The 20185-nt window shown below is 44.9% G+C and overlaps 1 protein-coding gene across 1 annotated transcript in view; it reads left to right on the plus strand.

The window, feature by feature from the left end:
- The window catches only part of ripor2 (RHO family interacting cell polarization regulator 2), a 68965-nt gene that overhangs the window by 37291 nt on the left and 11489 nt on the right, over positions 1-20185 (plus strand). The window contains exons 2-6 of the mRNA XM_085346180.1: positions 1735-1855; positions 12265-12420; positions 13153-13231; positions 15473-15496; positions 15712-15765. Of these exons, the coding sequence (XP_085202306.1) occupies positions 1735-1855; positions 12265-12420; positions 13153-13231; positions 15473-15496; positions 15712-15765 (434 nt within the window). The remainder of the gene's footprint in view (positions 1-1734; positions 1856-12264; positions 12421-13152; positions 13232-15472; positions 15497-15711; positions 15766-20185) is intronic.

Consider the following 20185-nt stretch of genomic DNA (forward strand, 5'->3'; position numbering starts at 1 on the left):
TTAATAGTCGCAGCCGTATCAGTCTCGCTACATTATTGTTGCTTCTCTGCAAAACAAGGATCTAGTCTTTCCTCAGACCGCGTGCTGGTTCTTTGTGTGGTCCTCAGTCCAAAGGAGCTGATATCAGGTTGCTAGTTTGGCCGCCTGTAGTACCACAGACAGAGGCTTAATGTGTGTGCTGCCCTGCTCCACCACCCCACACAGACGTCCTCTGGAGAAATAAAGATGGATCCAGTAGGACAAAAGTGGGGTATGATTACAAGCAGCAGCACAAATCCAGAGTTTTCTTTCATTTGGCAAAGTTGTTTTAACTCGTACGCCTGGGGGATGGTTTGTGTCGCTTGTGAGAGGAGGGGAAGCAGACGCAGAGGAGAGCTGAATACTGAGACAAGCTCCTCTGCTTGTTAGTAAAGTTTAATTTGATGTGACAAATGTGTCTCTCTGTTCTTCTCCTTCAGGTATTTCTGTATTAGGCGAGAAGCAATACAGATTAACAAGACAGATCGAGCCTCCTCTGACTCACACAAAGTTTACAGTTATCATGTTATTGTCACCAACGTTGAGATGTTGTTTGTTACTCGGGCATGTTCCAGGTTGCCGTTTGTCTTGTGATGTTGCAGAGGGAGTTGACATTAAAGCAAGGAATAGCAGCGTGTGCAGGAAAGTTCAGGAAAGCGTTGTAGTATGTGAAGATATGTTTGCACACCTGTGGAGATGGCGGGGTATTGCTCGAGTAACACGGTGCTTTCATCTCAGTATATGAATAGAATTTAACAAGCATGTCCTGGTATTTAAAGGATCTGATTTCAGTCTCTTCTCTCATCCTATCACGGTGTCTTTCTGCAACATCTATAACCTTTTCCAGCTGTTCTGACCCATGCTGACCTCTGACGCACCAAAACAAAAGATTTCACTCTATAAAGACTTTCCTCTATTTTCCTTTCTTTTGCTTTTTCGTGAGGTATGAGGAAGCTTTCCTTGGTTAATTCTTTGAACTTTTTCTAAACTGCGCTTTGAGGTTAAATGTCAGCCTGCTGCCACCGAAGCACAGCGATCTGGACAAATTCTCACACTGCTGTTTGAAACTGTGATCCAGTTATCTCAGTGGATTCCTCCTTTGGGCGCTTGATCTCTGCTACATCATTATCTGACCGCTAAATTTGGCTGTTTCGCCATCTATTTTCAGCTTGCTCCCCAAGTGCCCACGTGAATCATGTTGCACTCCACATCTCCGGCTTAAGGAGAGGCTAAAAGCTGACAGACTGCTGCTGGTAAATATAGGCACAGTGATTTTAAAAAAGGAAGAAAAAGCCTTAACTACAGAAGTGGAAGACAAGACACGCCAAACACTGGGCTGTCTGTGGAATTAATCAGTCAAATGTGGTGATTAGAAGGCAAAAATGGCCCATTGAAGCAGATGTGTGGCGTATGTAGTGACTTCTGCGTGACGTTAAACAGCTGTCAGTCTGATGAATTGCTTATTGTCACATAGTTGATTTGAAGTGACAGACGTCATGATTTGTGACACACACCTGAGGAATAACAGTAACAGTTGAGGTATGTGACAAATAAGTCAGAGGAGTTGAGGCATGTTAGCACAGGCTCCGAGTGCTAAGCATCACCAAGTGTGCCTTCTTTGTGCTCGCGGCACTCCAGGTAACCTCACTGTTGACGATGTTTCATGCATTACTGACCCCGATCCTAAATCCTACACATGTTGTGCCTTTTCTGCAGGAGTGTCGTCACGAGTCCCGGAGATCATGGCGACCGGAACCCACTCCCCCGGCGGGCCAAATGGCATAATCCGGAGCCAGTCGTTTGCGGGTTTCAGCACACTACAGGAACGGCGCTCACGGTAAGCGGAACTCTGCTAAGCTGTTCAGCAATGATCAGCTGGAGTTACTTATTTCTAAAACTGTAATCTGGGTCACACGGTGAATAAAAGACTGGTTTGAAAATGACACATCATGGTGCTACTTCTTTACTTCTATGTCAGCATTTAATAAATAGGTTATAAACAGTACAAAAGTAAGTACCTCAATACTTCTAAAGCAGGGGTCCCCAACTCCAGGCCTCGAGGGCCAGTGTCCTGCAGTTTTTAGATGTGTCCTCGATCCAACACAGCTGATTCAAATGGCTAAATTACCTCAACATGTCTTGAAGTTCTGCAGAGGCCTGGTAATGAACTAATCATTTGATTCTGGTGTGTAGACCCAGGGTGAGATCAAAAACCTGCAGGACACCGGCCCTCGAGGCCTGGAGTTGGAGACCCCTGTTCTAAAGCATCACCTGGATGTTGTTGTTAGATGTTCTAGTAAAGGAAAGTTTGAGTTTTACTGTTTATAAATTACAATAAAACAAAATAAATGAATGAAAAGATTAAGACAAACTTTACTGAGCTAAAGGATTACACATGCAGATGGCACCATTCAAGAGTCTGTGATGCCGGCATCATCGACGGAGAGGGGATAACAAGGGGAATTTGACAAGTGGAAACAGAAATGGTGAAAGGGAGATTAGACCCACAAAAACAAAACTCTCTATACAGTCTCCATACTAGTGTCTATACACGGAGAAGACGTGTACATCTGTTCGCATCCATGTACGAATCATATTAGTTATCTCTTCTAAAAGACAAAACAAAAGAGCTCATTCAACAAAAGGAATTCAATGACTCAGGGATATGGAGCCAGTCTTCATGGTGATCCACGAGCCAAAGCAAGTCTTGAGACCTGTGAAAGAAGCGAATTCTTAAGCAGTGATCGTCACTCTGTCACATGATGTATTCTCGTTCATAGCCCGGGGTTGGTTTCGAAAAGTTAGAGATGGATAAAGTTCTCGAGAGATAAGAGTTTCTTCTGTGTGCTTTCCTGTTTGACTCATCTATGACGGCGCTCTCCATCATCATCACAAGACAAAGCCTGCTCACAGTCTCAGATATACCATATCTCTTATAATCTTACACTTCTGATTGTCGGTGTCTGGGCTTCTTCAGCAGTCCTGGTCCTGCAGAGAGAAGTGGCTCCTTTCTCTCTGCTCAGACAGTGAATGGAGTAATTGGTTCTAATGAGTCGCTGTGTGGGCGACTGACAGCGACAGACAAGTTATCATCCTGATAATGAGCGAGGTGGAAAGCTGCACAGATATAGCTCCTGAAGCCGCTGGAGTGTGCCAGCATCTGTGCGCGCTCCTCTGTTACTGTAATTGAGAAGGGACTTTCCATGTGTGTGTCCATGCGTGAGTTTTGTGTGCACTTCTGCGCGTTTGCATGATGGAGAATTTGCACTTTGTGCGCGCACAAGGATAAATTCATCATTATGCATGATTTCCTGTATGGAAGTGTTGACATGTATGCTTCTGTGTATGTCCCTGCCAAGAAACCCTACTGCACCAGAGCTCGCATGACCCCACGGCTATGCAGCGCTCTCGTTCGGTGTTGCCCTACATTTGTGGCAGCTATAAGCTTCACTTGTGCCGCTGCTGGCACACAGCAAAACGCGGCACGTTCCAGCTCGTCTAGTGCTGGAATTGGTTGTCGCTGCGTCCCTGGAATGACTCTCAGATCATTTCATTAAGACTGGGAAAATGTCATTTGTCAGCTAAATCTGTAATGGTTTTAAAAGCTGAGATGTGCATGCGTGGGAGAGATGAGTGTGACCTAAAATGGATTAATGTGAGGAGAAAGAGACTCGTGAGGTGGTTCTGCCACTTAGAAAACTCTGCCCCCTTTTTTTCAGCCGCAGATATGAGGCTTAGAAATGGTAAAGTCTTACCCATGAAGACTAACTGAAAACACATTCAGCTTATCAGTTTGTTCCCAAAAGCTTGTTTCAAATCGAACGGAGGCAGTTGAGGTGGTTCGGGCATCTGGGATTCCTCCTGGATGCCACTGTGAGTGAGGTGTTCTGGTCTAATCCAAGACCCAGGAGACCCCTGAGAGATTACATGTCATACAGCTGATTTGGGAACACCTTGGTGTCACCCTTGGAAAATCTGGATGATGTAACCATGGAAAGGGAGATCTGGGCATCTTTGCTTTGACTCCTGACCTCAATACTTGGACTTGGATAAGCGACAGATGGATGTGTGGATGGGAGAAACCTTCCTTGGTTGCTGGAAAAATCTTTCTTAAAGGCTTCAACCTGAATGCATACAGAGGGTTGTACCTACAACCTGTCGTATACGGTTATGTCCCCTATGGCAAAGGTCAGTCAATGAAAAACCATACAGACTTTTCAGCCAATCAGGGCTAAGCTCTCTATCTCTAATATAATAACATCTGCCCCAGCACTCCTTTCACTCTGCTTGGTTGCAGTGAATTATCACGAAACACAAAAGGCTACCATTTGTGGCACAGTCAGTCATTTGTATATTCATCTGTTATCCCTAATATAATAACAACTTGCAGTTAAGCACAATAATTACTGAGAAATAATACTAATGGGCCTCTTCTTCATCATCAGTTTAAATGAGCGAAGAAGCTTCACATGAAGCTTCGTCTGTGTGGTTTCTCTGGCTGATGGAGGGCAGCTGCCTGTGAAGCTTTTACTGGTGATTATTTGTCTAGTTATTTATTGTTATTAGTGGATCTAAAATGCTCACGCTCAAAGCATCGCGCTTTAACATGAAAGTCAGCAAAACATCCACACAACTTGGGTTGCTGATTATTTTTACGTACGGTGGCCCTGAGAGGTCAAATGCAAAGCAACTTAAGAAAAGCAGCAAATACAAAAATGCCGCAGAAGCACACAAAACATGTTGGAAGGGTTTCTGGGGACATGATAAAATGATAGACGGCGTGTGGAAGTGACAGAAACAAAAACATGCGACCGATCTGTGTTTTTAGGGAGAAACAGACGCAGGCAATGTGTGTTTTAGTCACATGATTAAATAAAACTGTAGACACACGTCTGCTGTTAGCCGTTTGCCGTTTGTCACTTCCTGCAGCTGGGCTGTCACGTTATTGTCCGTTTGGCCTCTCGGGGGCCACCGTGGATGGGACATGAAAACTTTTTCGAAATTCGCATTCAAAGACGTCACACGAACACTTCTGACATCTCTGATATATCAGTTAGCTTCAAGTCCACAAAATGCAGACATTTATAGCTTTAAACCAGGCCTTCTCCATTAGATTCGGTGCATCCAAAGTAGGAATGTTTTGAAAATGCCTCCCTTTTCAAAGATGGTCTTTTACTGCTGGATTAATCCTGGAAGGCTGCTAATATCTCAAGTTCCTCCTTATGTCAGTAATGACTGCGATTGTCTGATCAGGGAAAATTAAATTGAATAAGAGCATATCTACATAATAATCCACCAATGGACCCCTACTGGTGGTTTACAGAAAACTGTTCCTCCAAATGATTACCTTTAAAAAAATGATGTGTGGTGGTAAAAAAATGAAAGAAAGCTGAAGCTCCACACAAAGTGTCTGAGCCCATTTCACTGCCTTTTATACAAATATGACAACTCTCTGTAACTGGATCACATTTGTTCAATTCTCCCACTTGAGTCGGTCACACATTTGGTCATTTGAGGGAAGAGACTGAAGATCACTTGAATGTCGTTAATCGCCGGGAGGATAAATCTGCTTGTTTGTTTGTAAGTTCACTCCAGCAGAGGATAAACGGCAGCTAGGAGTCGGGGAAGCACATGTTTGCATGTGATTGCACGCCCGCGTTAAATGCTCAGAATGTATGATTGTATTTGTGTCTGAATGTCTGAATAATATGTAGGCTAAATGCGTCGGTCACATCTAAATGTGTATGCGTGCGTGTATGTACGAGTTATTTTGGTGTGAGCAGAGTCAACAAGGTCAATGCATCTGACAGATGAGATGAACTCATGCTGTAACTGGCCCAAGGACGTGTTCAGGATGGTGTAAATAATCTAGAAATATAACTCCTTGCTTTTATTGGCAGCTGGTGGCCTGTTACGACCTGTCTAGGGCCAGGCCATAACATGAGCGAGGCACTCGCTTCCCCCCCAAGACCCAAGCAGTCACACGAAACAGATCCGTTAGATGTGAGGTGATTTATTTACAATGTGAATAAAGAGAACCAAAATGGGAGTGTCAACACTTCAGGGTGAGCCAAGGCCAAAACAATAAACAAAACAAACCTACACAAATCCCGCACCCCTGACCTTACCAAAACAAAGTCAAAAATAAAGACAGAGTCTGACCTCCTTAACTAACTCAAAACAGGAGAAAACGGGTGATCAAAAGAAACGGCAGCTCACCCCTACCCACTCCACTTCCATAACTTTCAAGCGTATACTGCAGCCAGCGGCTACCACAGGACTACTGCTGGGTGATGAGGAGAAACGCGAGGACCTCTCCAGCTGTAGCACTCCAGCCTCCTTTTAATGGGCGGGTCCTCCAGCTGGATCCAATCACGCCGGGGCAGTATATCCACGCACCAATCGGAACAGGGCCCTGGCACAGCTAAATTAACATAGAAAAAACACAACACCTGCACAAACAAACACATGGACATACAAGTTCGTAACACCCCCTTCCATAAGAATTAAACAATCCTCCTATTGTTTAATTCCTGAACTACAAAATTGCTCTCGACAGGGCGTCCGCGATGACATTTTCCGTCCCTTTCTTATGCTTGATCTGCAGGTTGAAGTCTTGCAAAAGAAGGGACCAACGCATAAGTCTCTGATTTGAGTTTTGCATCTGGGAGAGAAAAACCAATGGGTTATGGTCAGTGAACACTTGAACAGGGATAGAGCTGGATCCGATATACACCTCGAAATGCTGTAGGGCTAACAACAAGGCAAGGGCTTCCTTTTCAATAGTACTGTAGTTCATCTGATGTTTGTTGAATTTTTTTGAGAAGTAACAAATTGGGCGATCCACGCCGCAATGGTCTTCCTACATAAGGACAGCTCCTGCACCAGCCGCACTAGCGTCAACCTCGAGCTTGAAAGGGGACATGAAATTTGGTGCCGTAAGAACAGGGGAACTGCACAGTAATGCTTTCGCAGACTCGAAAGCAGTCTGACAAACAGGCGTCCACACAAAAGGCTTCACCGGACTGATCAAATCGGTGAGAGGAACGACAACAGTGGCAAAGTTCTTACAAAAACCTCTGTAATAACCACACATTCCTAGAAATCGGCGCAGCGCCCTTCTCGTTTGTGGGACTGGAAACTCAACGATCGCCTGTATTTTCGCGGTCACCGGCAGTATCTGTCCCTGACCCACCTGTTTTCCCAGATATGTGATGGTGGCTCTGCCAAATTCACATTTGGCTAGGTTTAGTGTAAGCGAGGCTTTCTGAAAACGGCTGAAAACGAGGGAGAGTGTTTGTAAGTGGTCAGACCAGGTGGATGAGTAAATGACAACATCATCCGAGTAGGCATCGCAGTTATTCACGCCCGCCAGTACTTTGGCCATAAGGCGCTGGAAAGTAGCGGGTGCATTACGCAACCCAAACGGCATAACCGTGTACTGGAGAAAATGATCTGGCGTGACAAAAGCAGATATTTCAGAGGCTCTGGGAGTTAAAGGTACTTGCCAGTAACCTTTTAACAGATCAAGTTTGGTTACAAAAGATGCCGATCCCACTCTATCAATACAATCCTCCATTCTAGGAAGAGGAAATGAATCAGGTTTGGTAACAGCGTTAACTTTCCTGTAATCATTACAAAACCGAGGAGTGTTGTCAGGTTTTGGTACTAGCACACACGGTGAACTCCATGCGCTGGCGCTCGGAAAGGCTAAACCGTGTTCTAAGAGATAATGCAGAAGGAAGTTGACTATCGCTCTTTTCACTGGGTTCACTCGATAAGCATGCTGCTTAATCGGTTTATGTCCTTCCACGTCAATGTCGTGGCACAGGACAGCAGTTTGACGAGGATTGTCAGAAAAGAGTGATAAATTATCCTCTATCAGATCAGTGATGTCAGCCCGAGTGGGCTCAGATAGGTGGGCTAAATATGTGTCTAAATCATTTAGGATCTCCGAATTTTTCAACCGGCCGCTACCCAGCGCTTCACTTTTCTGGAGTAGCCCGTCATCAGAGGGTTCATAAGGAGAAACAACACTAGCGGCGCACACTGGAGACGGCGCACCTGAAGGACTCCTCGAGTGATACGATTTTAACATATTAATATGACAAACCCTAGACTTTCTCCGGTGGTCTGGGGTCTGGATCACATAATTGTTGTCACTGAGTTTCTGTTCCACCACATATGGGCCAGCGAACTGAGCTAATAAACTGGACCCTACCACAGGCAGCAACACCAACACTTTCTCTCCCGGCTGAAAACTTCTACGAACAGCCTTTTTATCATAACGAGCTTTCATTTTTGCCTGCGTATGTGACAGATTTTCTCGAGCTAACTGACATGCAAGGTGAAGCTTTTCCCGAAGTCCGCTAACATAATCCAGAACATTATGCTGGGTTTCAGACGTTTCTGACAACCACTTCTCCTTCAGAAGGCGGAGGGGACCGCGGACCACGTGTCCAAACACCAGATCCATCGGACTGAATCCCAAGGATTCCTGAGTGGTTTCTCTGACGGCAAACAACAATAACGGCAGACCCTCATCCCATTCTCTATCCGACTCTGCGCAGAACTTGCGCAGCATAGCTTTGAGGGTTTGATGGAATCTCTCCAGAGCACCTTGACTTTCTGGGTGGTATGGACTGGATTTTACATGTTTTATGTGCAACTCCTCCACAACCTGTGCAAACACTTTTGAGGTGAAATTCGTTCCTTGGTCTGTTTGAACAACCTTTGGAAGCCCGAAAGTAGAGAAAAACTTAAGTAGTGCTTTTATCACCGGTTTTTCTTTCAGCGTGCGTAGTGGAATTGCCTCCGGGAACCTTGTTGCTGAACACATTATTGTAAGTATGTATTGGTGTCCGGATTTAGTTTTTGGCAGGGGACCCACACAATCCAATATTACTTTTTCAAACGGCTCACCTATTACTGGAATAGGATGTAACGGAGCAGGTGGGATGGGTCTGTTAGGTTTCCCCGCCATCTGACATGTGCTACAGGTACGGCAATATGCCACCACATCAGCTTTCAACCCTGGCCAAAAGAAGTTGCGCAACACCCGATGATAAGTTTTGTTCACCCCAAGATGTCCAGCCATGCTGGCATCATGCGCTAAGCTAAGCACCTGCCCTCGATGTGGCTTCGGCACCACCACCTGCGTAGCACCAGGCAAACCACACCGGTCAGGGGACCACCTCCTCATAAGAACTCCATCTTGCACAAAATAAGAAGTGGGAGATTCACTTCCTGCACTCTTAGCTGCAGATAGAAAACAGGGAGCCAGTGATGAGTCATTCTGCTGAGCGGTTGTCAATGCATCCCTATTCAATTTCTCATCCAGCTCTGGCATCAGTTTTGTCACATCATTTCCGCTTCCTATTCTGCCACTCTCACGGCTGGGAGATTTTCTTTCGTCTAGCGTCGCCATAAACGTGTCAGCAACATCCACAACATCATCAAATTTGCGCGATTGCGCACGAGTAATAGCACAAACAGGAAACACACTTGATAAAGGGGTGGCAGCAACAGTAACAGAAGGCACAGGCGTTTCCACCACTTCAGGCGGTGGAAAAACTGTCCCACCAGCCAAGTCATTTCCCAGAATAAATGAAACCCCTTTAATAGGCAACTGGGAACTCACCGCAACTTTAACATGCCCCGTTTTCACGGGCGAATGCAAATGCACCTTGTGTAGCGGCGCCCGAAGAACGCTCATCTTAATTCCCCAAACCAACACATCTGAATCACAAGCAGTTTTATCTGACAATGGCAGTACACTATCCAACATAAACAACTGATGCGCACCTGTGTCCCGAAGAATAGTAACAGGCACTTTATCCCTCTCTTCTCCCGTCACAGAAACAAAGCCTTTCGTGATAAATGGTTCAAAACGTGGCTCTATTTCCACATCCGCATGGTGCAAATCACGGGTGAGAGTGGAATGCGATTTAGGCAAAGGGACAACTTTGATGAGACCTACGCCCGCTGGATTTTTAGAGCCTTTGCGCTGCTCTTTCCTCCGGAGCGCAGGACAGACAGCGATCAGATGTCCGGGTTCGCGACAATAAAAACAGTCGCGATTAACACCATCCTCCTGTCTATCTTTCAGTCCTATCTTTGGTGACTTTATTTTCCTTTCCTGTCCCACCCTGATATTCTGTGAGACAGCGGCCGAAAATATAGTTTTGTGGGTGAGAGTAAACTCATCAGCCATCACTGCCGCTTTAGCAAGTGAGGGCACCTTTTGCTCATTCAGATAAATGACTACTTGGTCCGGCAAACATTTTTTGAATTCCTCTAACAAAAGAAGCTCTTTCAGCCCCTCGAGATCCTTTACTTTACTGGCCTGCAACCATCGTTCAAACAAGCGACTCTTTTCACGGGCAAACTCCACAAATGTCTGATTGGCGGTTTTTTCACACTTCCTAAATCTTTGACGGTAGGCTTCTGGGACGAGCTCATATGCCTGCAACACAGTCTTCTTCATGATGTCATAATCCAGGCTATCTTCAATTGATAAACTGGTACACACCTCCTGGGCTTTGCCAACCAGTTTGCATTGCAACAGCAGCGGCCAAAATTCCTTCGGCCAGCTTAACGCGGCCGCTATACGCTCAAAAGCGTTAAAATAGGAATCCACTTCGGCCTCACGAAACGGGGGAACCAGTTTAACGTGCCTAGTGATGTCAAAACCTGTTGGGACAGCGGTGGACGTACTAGGATGACTAGAGGCAGATGTGGAGGGCTTTCGCTCCAGCTCCAAAGCTCTGACACGGAGGTGCATTGCTTGTACCTCAAGCTCTTTAGCACGGGTTTCCACCTCCCTTATACGGAGGGTCAAACGGAGATCCTCCGTAGACCGCCCCGCCAGGGGTTCCCCGGCCGTACCAGACCCAGCTGCTTCAATCTTTGCCCCAGCAGCATCAGAGTCCGCCTCGGCTGCATCAGAGTCCGCCTCGGCTGGTAGCACGTTAACAGGCCCTTTGGCATCCGGCCCCGGCTCAGCCTCCGGAGCCACCTTCACACCCCCGCCATCAGGCTGCTCTACAGCTGCCTTCGGGGCAGGAAGGATGCCTCGCTCAACCAGCTCTGCACACAAAGCGTCCCTAACCTCCGCTTTGCGGGCACCATAGGACACTTGAATATCATAACAACTAGCAATAATAAGCAAATCCGCTTTCCTGCACTTCACTATTTTATCCCATGAAGGCGAAGTAACAAAATCATCCAAAGAAAACTCCATAATTCCACACACCTACCACCCCCACACCCAAGAAAACTGCCAACAGACCAAACACACGCGAAAACCCACAGAAAATGGCAGAGGACGAGCCCCCAATTCATGTTACGACCCGTCTAGGGCCAGGCCATAACATGAGCGAGGCACTCGCTTCCCCCCCAAGACCCAAGCAGTCACACGAAACAAATCCGTTAGATGTGAGGTGATTTATTAACAATGTGAATAAAGAGAACCAAAACGGGAGTGTCAACACTTCAGGGTGAGCCAAGGCCAAAACAATAAACAAAACAAACCTACACAAATCCCGCACCCCTGACCTTACCAAAACAAAGTCAAAAATAAAGACAGAGTCTGACCTCCTTAACTAACTCAAAACAGGAGAAAACGGGTGATCAAAAGAAACGGCAGCTCACCCCTACCCACTCCACTTCCATAACTTTCAAGCGTATACTGCAGCCAGCGGCTACCACAGGACTACTGCTGGGTGATGAGGAGAAACGCGAGGACCTCTCCAGCTGTAGCACTCCAGCCTCCTTTTAATGGGCGGGTCCTCCAGCTGGATCCAATCACGCCGGGGCAGTATATCCACGCACCAATCGGAACAGGGCCCTGGCACAGCTAAATTAACATAGAAAAAACACAACACCTGCACAAACAAACACATGGACATACAAGTTCGTAACTGGCCCAAGGACGTGTTCATTTTGGTGTGAGCAGAGTCAACAAGGTCAATGCATCTGACAGATGAGATGAACTCATGCTGTAACTGGCCCAAGGACGTGTTCAGGATGGTGTAAATAATCTAGAAATATAACTCCTTGCTTTTATTGGCAGCTGGTGGCCTGACACTTGAAGTGCTGCAGAGATCCTGTGATAAATATTAGATAAATATAATATGGAAGGTGGCGCCTTTGGGCCTGTGTGATGAGATTTAGGAAATTCTTGTGAGGCACAATCAGCAAATGGTAACTTATCCCGTGTTTGTGTGTTTGTCTGTGTGTGTGCAGATGTAACTCATTCATGGGGAACTCTGCAGTGCAGAAGAAGCCTCAGTCCAAGCCTAAGAAGCCCCACCTGTCAGGCCACAAGGGAGGCAGCAGCTCCAGAGAGCCGCAGCCCAAGAGACTGGAGGAGGTTTACACAGCACTCAAACAAGGCCTGGAGTGAGTAACTCATCCACTTGTTCTATGCACACAATTAAGTAGTTAATATGAAGCAAATTCACTTACAGTACACACTATGAAGTCTTCCAGAGTACCTTGAAACCTTGAAATGCTCCATTCTTTTTCGACTTGGAAATATAAAAAGAAAAAAAAAAGCCTCTAGACTAGATACTTGACACAAATTCTGAAACACAAGAAGCCTTTCTATGTTTAATGCCAGACCTTTTAAAGTTAGTAGATATATAGAAGCCATATAGCAGATAGTCAGTAAGTACAATAAGCACTGTGTTGTTCTTGACTACAGATTGATTAAACAGATAGTATTACAGAAGTGCTGCTTACATTTCCCACACAGTGCATGTGCCACTCTTTCTGGCCTTAAAAAAATGTTGATGGTTGTGTTTTTATAATGGATGGAGTCTGGTCTTGTCATGAACTGTATATAAAGAATGTTTATGCAGTGAGTTTTCCTGGTATAGGGGCTTACTGAGTAATTACCAGAAGCTTTAGTTTGTGCATTTACAGCCTGTTTGAGCTTGTTGACGTTTGCCTCTGAATGCATTAACAGACCTCTGTGGATGTTTATGTTCCACATGTATTCTTTGGTGTCATTAAGTGAATTTGTAGCGGTGAACGTAACGTTAGTGAGCGTCTGAACTTCTGCAGTCGTGTTTTAATTTAATTCATTGTATTATGCAAAGACTGAAGTGTTTCTCTGTTTCCCCTGTGAAGTGAATATCTGGAGGTTCATCAGACGGAGCTGGACAAACTCACAGGTCTGATGAAGGACATGAAGAGAAACTCCCGCCTGGTGAGAAGTTACTCTGCATTAACTTACATCGTTCCTCGTAATGTTTACAGCCTGTGAGACTCACAGCTTAAGCCGAAAATGCTTTATAAAGAAAATGAAAAATTCACATATATTACATCAATTTTTAAACGAATGAATAATAATAATAATAATAATGGATTGGATTTATATAGCGCTTTTCAAGGCACCCAAAGCGCTTTACAATGCCACTATTCATTCACTCTCACATTCACACACTGGTGGAGGCAAGCTACGGTTGTAGCCACAGCTGCCCTGGGGCAGACTGACAGAAGCGAGGCTGCCATGTCGCGCCATCGGCCCCTCTGGCCAACACCAGTAGGCGATAGGGTAAAGTGTCTTGCCCAAGGACACAACGACCAGGACAGAGAGCCCGGGGATCGAACCGGCGACCTTCCAGTTACAGATACAGTGGGGCAAAAAAGTATTTAGTCAGCCATCGATTGTGCAAGTTCCCCCACTTAAAATGATGACAGAGGTCAGTAATTTGCACCAGAGGTACACTTCAACTGTGAGAGACAGAATGTGAAAAAAAAAAATCCATGAATCCACATGGTAGGATTTGTAAAGAATTTATTTGTAAATCAGGGTGGAAAATAAGTATTTGGTCACCTCAAACAAGGAAAATCTCTGGCTCTCACAGACCTGTAACGTCTTCTGTAAGAAGCTTTTCTGTCCCCCACTCGTTACCTGTATGAATGGCACCTGTTTGAACTCATCATCTGTATAAAAGACACCTGTCCACAGCCTCAAACAGTCAGACTCCAAACTCCGCCATGGCCAAGACCAAAGAGCTTTCGAAGGACACCAGGAAAAGTATTGTAGACCTGCACCAGACTGGGAAGAGTGAATCTACAATAGGCAAGCAGCTTGGTGTGAAAAAATCAACTGTGGGAGCAATCATCAGAAAATGGAAGACATACAAGACCACTGATAATCTCCCTCGATCTGGGGCTCCACGCAAGATCTCATCCCGTGGGGTCAAAATGATCATGAGAACGGTGAGCAAAGATCCCAGAACCACACGGGGGGACCTGGTGAATGACCTGCAGAGAGCTGGGACCAAAGTAACAAAGGTCACCATCAGTAACACACTACAACGGCAGGGAATCAAATCCCGCAGTGCCAGACGTGTTCCGCTGCTGAAGCCAGTGCATGTCCAGGCCCGTCTGAAGTTTGCCAGAGAGCACATGGATGATACAGCAGAGGATTGGGAGAATGTCATGTGGTCAGATGAAACCAAAGTAGAACTTTTTGGTATAAACTCAACTCGTCGTGTTTGGAGGAAGAAGAATACTGAGTTGCATCCCAAGAACACCATACCTACTGTGAAGCATGGGGGTGGAAACATCATGCTATGGGGCTGTTTTTCTGCCAAGGGGACAGGACGACTGATCCGTATTAAGGACAGAATGAATGGGGCCATGTATCGTGAGATTTTGAGCCAAAACCTCCTTCCATCAGTGAGAACTTTGAAGATGAAACGAGGCTGGGTCTTCCAACATGACAATGATCCAAAACACACCGCCCGGGCAACAAAGGAGTGGCTCCGTAAGAAGCATTTGAAAGTCCTGGAGTGGCCTAGCCAGTCTCCAGACCTCAACCCCATAGAAAATCTGTGGCGGGAGTTGAAAGTCCGTGTTGCTCGGCGACAGCCCCAAAACATCACTGCTCTCGAGAAGATCTGCATGGAGGAATGGGCCAAAATACCAGCTACTGTGTGTGCAAACCTGGTAAAGACCTATAGTAAACGTTTGACCTCTGTTATTGCCAACAAAGGTTATGTTACAAAGTATTGAGTTGTATTTTTGTTATTGACCAAATACTTATTTTCCACCCTGATTTACGAATAAATTCTTTACAAATCCTACCATGTGGATTCATGGATTTTTTTTTCACATTCTGTCTCTCACAGTTGAAGTGTACCTCTGGTGCAAATTACTGACCTCTGTCATCATTTTAGGTGGGGGAACTTGCACAATCGGTGGCTGACTAAATACTTTTTTGCCCCACTGTACGCTTCCCAACCCCCTGAGCCACGGTCACCCTGAACGCACACATGGAAATATTTTTCATTGTTTATGCCATCGTGGCTGCCTGATGTGTGCACACAGGAAAAACAGTTTCTTCCTGATGGCAGATAAATGTGATCTTGGATAAGCTGCCCTACCTTTTAGTAACTCTGTAATTTCACGTGTGTGTCTGCGTGTGTTTTCTCTCCAGGGAGTGCTGTATGATCTTGACAAGGTAAGATGATGGGAGGGGAGGGGCTACTGTAACACACGCTCAAGTTTGGAGTTTATCGTGTGAATCTTATAATAACATATTTGTACAGAACATTGTATTTTCTGCACATTTTGCTGTATAATATGTAAGTATTACCTTGTTATAATCTGTGGTGCAAACAAAAAACAGATGAAGCCAAATTCTGACCTGTAAATTTTTGCGCTGTCTTTCTACAGCAAATCAAAACTATCGAGAGGTACATGAGACGTCTGGAGTTTCATATTAGCAAGGTAAGGCTGTTCGGATTTCTTTACAGCCATATTTATTGTTTTGTCAGTCTCTAAACCAAAGAAAGTATTTGAGGCGATCTATATGGGAGTCTTCGGTTGGACTTTTTAATGTAAGTCCGTGGGGCATTTGATTAAGAGCTTATTTTAAGTCTGAAACCGGTATTTAAGGCCTCATCCCATCCAAGCATTCACCCAGGAAACAGAGTGCTGATGCACATTTTTACCTGTTTCTAAGTAAATGTTTGATAGTTTTAAATGCATCTATTTTATTGGTTTGAAACCGTATCGGTGCGGTATTAACTGTAGCACTCAGCGAGTTGGCTGTTCAAAGGTAACACCTACCTACCATCACATGAAAAGCTCAGAAAAATGACATCTTGCGTTGTTTTGTTTTGTTTTGTTTTTTGAGCTGTGCAAAGACTAAAGTGTGAAAGTAGCTGTTGATCATGACAGAAAGCCAGCTACCTGCACAGCACTAGCATAAACACAGAAATCAGAAACTATTAAGGGCCCATTTTTACTATGGATTTACACACAAGAGAGAGTTTGATACATGTTTAGATGTTGATTCTAGGTGGAAATTGTTATCTATGGACAAAGTTTGGTTGTCATGGTCGCAGACAGTTTGCGTGCACTTGGTAAATCTAGTAAAAAAAAAAGTGATGCAAACTGGAAACGGAGAATGTTTGCCTTCAGAATGAAAGCTGTGCTTCACCACTACAGCTAAAATGTTTCAAAGTTTTACTTTGAAGGCTATTGTTGTCACATTTTTCCTGTTTTCAGCACCACTCGGAAAGTAGTTTGTTTGCATGCAAGTTCAATGCAAACTATGAGTGACCACAGCAATCTGCTGTCAACCAAAGCAATTGCAAAGAGATTTTTGGTGCAACACTATGTCGAGGTTTCTCATGCACACATTGCTCAAGAGCAGCCTGCCATATTGGGTGCTTTGGTTGCTAGCTACAGTTGCCTGTAGTTTGCCTTATGACCAAGGATTGCATAATGGTCGCAGACCAGTTTCTAGGGCTTGGTAAATGGTGCCTTTTTCAATACTTCCTGTATTGTCACAGTGAGCGTGATGTTAATGACACACAGTTAGTGGTGTTGCATCTACAAAATCTCAGCAGCTCTTTGTGACCAATTTCACCCAGCAACCTCCAGCAACGACTCGCCAACCGATTAGAGAATACACCGCTTTTTATCAACCTTTGGCTCCCAGGATGTGACTGATATTTCTCAGGCCTTTGTGACTGAAGCGTAACTCTTAACAAAAACAGACAGACAGACACATTTCTTAAAATGTTTGTTGTTCTCACAACTTTTCTTTCCACCGGTTTCACGTTGAGTTTATTGAGTGAAGCTGCAGTTTTAGGCGTAACTTCACCTGCTTTTTTGCTGCCAGGCATTAGCTTAGCATTCCTGCTCTTCTAATCTGTTTATATATTAGGGAAGTTTCCAGCTGTTTCCATGGTTGAGGTAAAAACATCCTTTCTGAGGTTGCCAGGTAGGGATTTTTGGCCCCCTGCATCCTCTTTGTAGTCACCTCACAGGTTGCCATTTGGGGACATTAATCCCCTACAAGGTTTTGACTTTTCTTCCACATCGCCTTTTGTAGAGCTTTAATGGTCTTCCTCGCTGTGCGTCAAATCAGATGTGACAGCAGGCAATCAGAGCACACACGCCCAAACAACAGCGCAGCTCCAAAGGTAACCATGGTTACCCGGAGACAGAGCCTTTGAAGTCCCGATGAGCTCGATGGGGCCGTCTGTTGGGTGGCGTTAACCCTTTATGTTCACATGCATCTCGACTACAAAACCCACCTTCAGAACATTTGTCCCAAAAGCATACACAGGTAAACAACAACACAGCAGCGTGACTGCGATTCTGCGGGGATGAAGGCAACAGGGAATCTGGGTCAGGGCAGTTTGCAGCGAGGAGCGATTGACACGGCCCTCAAAGATGGGGGGAAAAAATGAGAGGGAACTCAGGAAGTGTATCTGCAGCTTGCTCCACTTTGACTTTGATAAGAGAGATAAAAGAAGTCGGCGCTTGTTCTGTCTTGTGACGGATGATGTTAAGCAAACACGTACTGCTTAGCGTTATTCTTAAGCTCTTCTGTTCTTTCAGGCTTCATGCAAAAATAGATTTGAATGAAAGGGTAAATATTTGAAATAGCAGTGAAGTGTCTGATTTATCGTGCCATGTAAAAAAACTCAAAAGCTGAAGCGTAACTAAAGTTAAGCCTAATACTCAATCAGTTTTTATTTAATAATAATAATAATAATAATAATAATGGATACTTTATTGATCCCCATGGGGAAATTACTTGTTTTTCTCTGCATTTGACCCATTCACTCAGTGAAGCAGTGGGCAGCCCACTAAGCAGGCGCCCGGGGAGCAGTGTGTAGGGACGGTACCTTGCTCAGGGGTACCTCAGGGTAGCCGTTAAGTGGATTCGAACCGCCGACCTTCCGATCATGGGGCGACCACTTTACCTACTGAGCTATCCCTGCCCCTGCCTTATACTCACTATCTGACTTTGTGTAGCTTATCAGAGATAAAATAGTTTAAAGAAAAGACTCAAACTTGTGACTTGACAAATGGTGTCTTTATTTTTAAATTAATCAGATGCTAGTTTCTCTTCTAATTAAAAGTAATACAGTTGGTATTAAAGGGCCCAAAGTGTCCAGAGAAAACATCCTCTTGATCCATGTGATTGGCTGATTAGATACTTGCATCAACAAGCAGCTGACCAGGTGTTTCTAATGGAGTGGCCGGTGAGTTTGGAAAAGAAAAGTCATTTTCAGCCCAAACTTTCTTTAATCATCACTCACTTTCACAGAGGTGCATGTGAGAGCACAAATATCTGGTTCACTGGGCGCCATGTGTGCTGCTACCCACTGTACCCAGACTAACAGACATGTCTGCAGGGGACTGTCACCTGCTGTGTGCTACATGTGTTCAAGGGCATCTTTGGCCAATGTCCCGACCTGATTTTTCCTGACACTGGGCAGAATGTGTGAAAATATAATGTAGAAACAACTTCAGCATCACACAGACTGACTTAAACTACGCATCAGTAACCATAAGTAGCTGTAGTGGTAAGGACATAAAGTCTGAGGGACGTGTGACTTGTATGATTGCATTAGAAGGCTTATAACACGCTGGTTATGGTCCAAACAAATCGACAGTATGTAGGACAGGGCAAACAGGAAGTATGCATTTTTTATCAGGCAGCTGATGCTGATTAGTTTTTGTTTTTTTTCTATTTTTTTGCACCAAAAGGGACAGATGAGGACTTCAGAACTAAAAGCAACATATAGGATGGGGAACAATAAACTCATCTGGACTACTCCGCATGTCTTAAACACATGTACGTGATTGGTCAGTGCATGTGTAAACAAAACATTGTTCAGCAAAGACACTGCGAGTGGGGAAAAAAAGCGAAAGAAATGGCGTTTCAGCAGCTGAGCTACAGTAAGCGTGAACATGTTTGTCAGTGTTTTTGCTCAGGCTCAGGCGTGTCTCTTTGTGTAGGACAGCTGCCGTGAGGGATGACTTAACAATCATCCATCAGCAAGTTGTTAGTTTGTGAGTCACATCAGCTCTGCTCTTTTGTTCCTGCGCTGCCTGCAGATGTCTGAGTAGTAATTGGCACACATGGAGGAAGCAGGTGGCACGATACAACCCATATGATGTCCTGCATGGGACAGAGACTATATATATCTGTGTGTGGGGGTGGGGGGTGTTTGGGGGAGTGGGTGTTGACCGCTGGTATCAGCAGGGCATCATTAAATAGACTGAAGGTGAGACGATCGTCTGCCAGACGTCTCCTCTTCCCCTGAGAGAGCGCGTGTGTGTTAAACACGTGCCAAATTCAATCCAGAATGAGTGTGCATGCTTTACATGTGATTATTTGTAATATAGGGCATTTTCTGCTTTCCCCACTTCCCTTGAATGCTAATCTTGCCACTGGCACGCGCGCACACACACACCCACAGCTCCCCAGAGAGCTTCATGTGTGTTTGAAGCTGTTTGGTGTGGCCCGCCTGTTTTAATCTGCTTATAATCACTGGTCCCCCGGCACAAAGTGTGTGCACGTGCGCGAGGCGCCATCTATGATCCAGAATAATGGCCATATCTTAAGAGGATTGCTGCCATATCTGAAAGATTCACTGCTAATATCTAAAACCCCACGTTTTTAAATCATACGCACTGATGATAGTGAGATAATCCTTTAAAACGTTCAGCGATTCTTAATCACAGCTGCCTTTCAAACTACCAAGAAAACGTTATTAGGAGTGTTTTAGGAAGGGATGCATTCAAAATGGTTTCAAAATGCAAAATTTTTTTTATTTTACACCAAATACATAAATATGCAATATCGTGCTCACTCTGAGCATAACTGATTCCCCAGTAA

The sequence above is a fragment of the Diplotaxodon limnothrissa genome, linkage group LG22 (genome assembly GCF_057381915.1).
Source record: "Diplotaxodon limnothrissa isolate DT_005_m linkage group LG22, D_limnothrissa_male_GT1.1, whole genome shotgun sequence".
NCBI classification, from domain to species: domain Eukaryota; kingdom Metazoa; phylum Chordata; class Actinopteri; order Cichliformes; family Cichlidae; genus Diplotaxodon; species Diplotaxodon limnothrissa.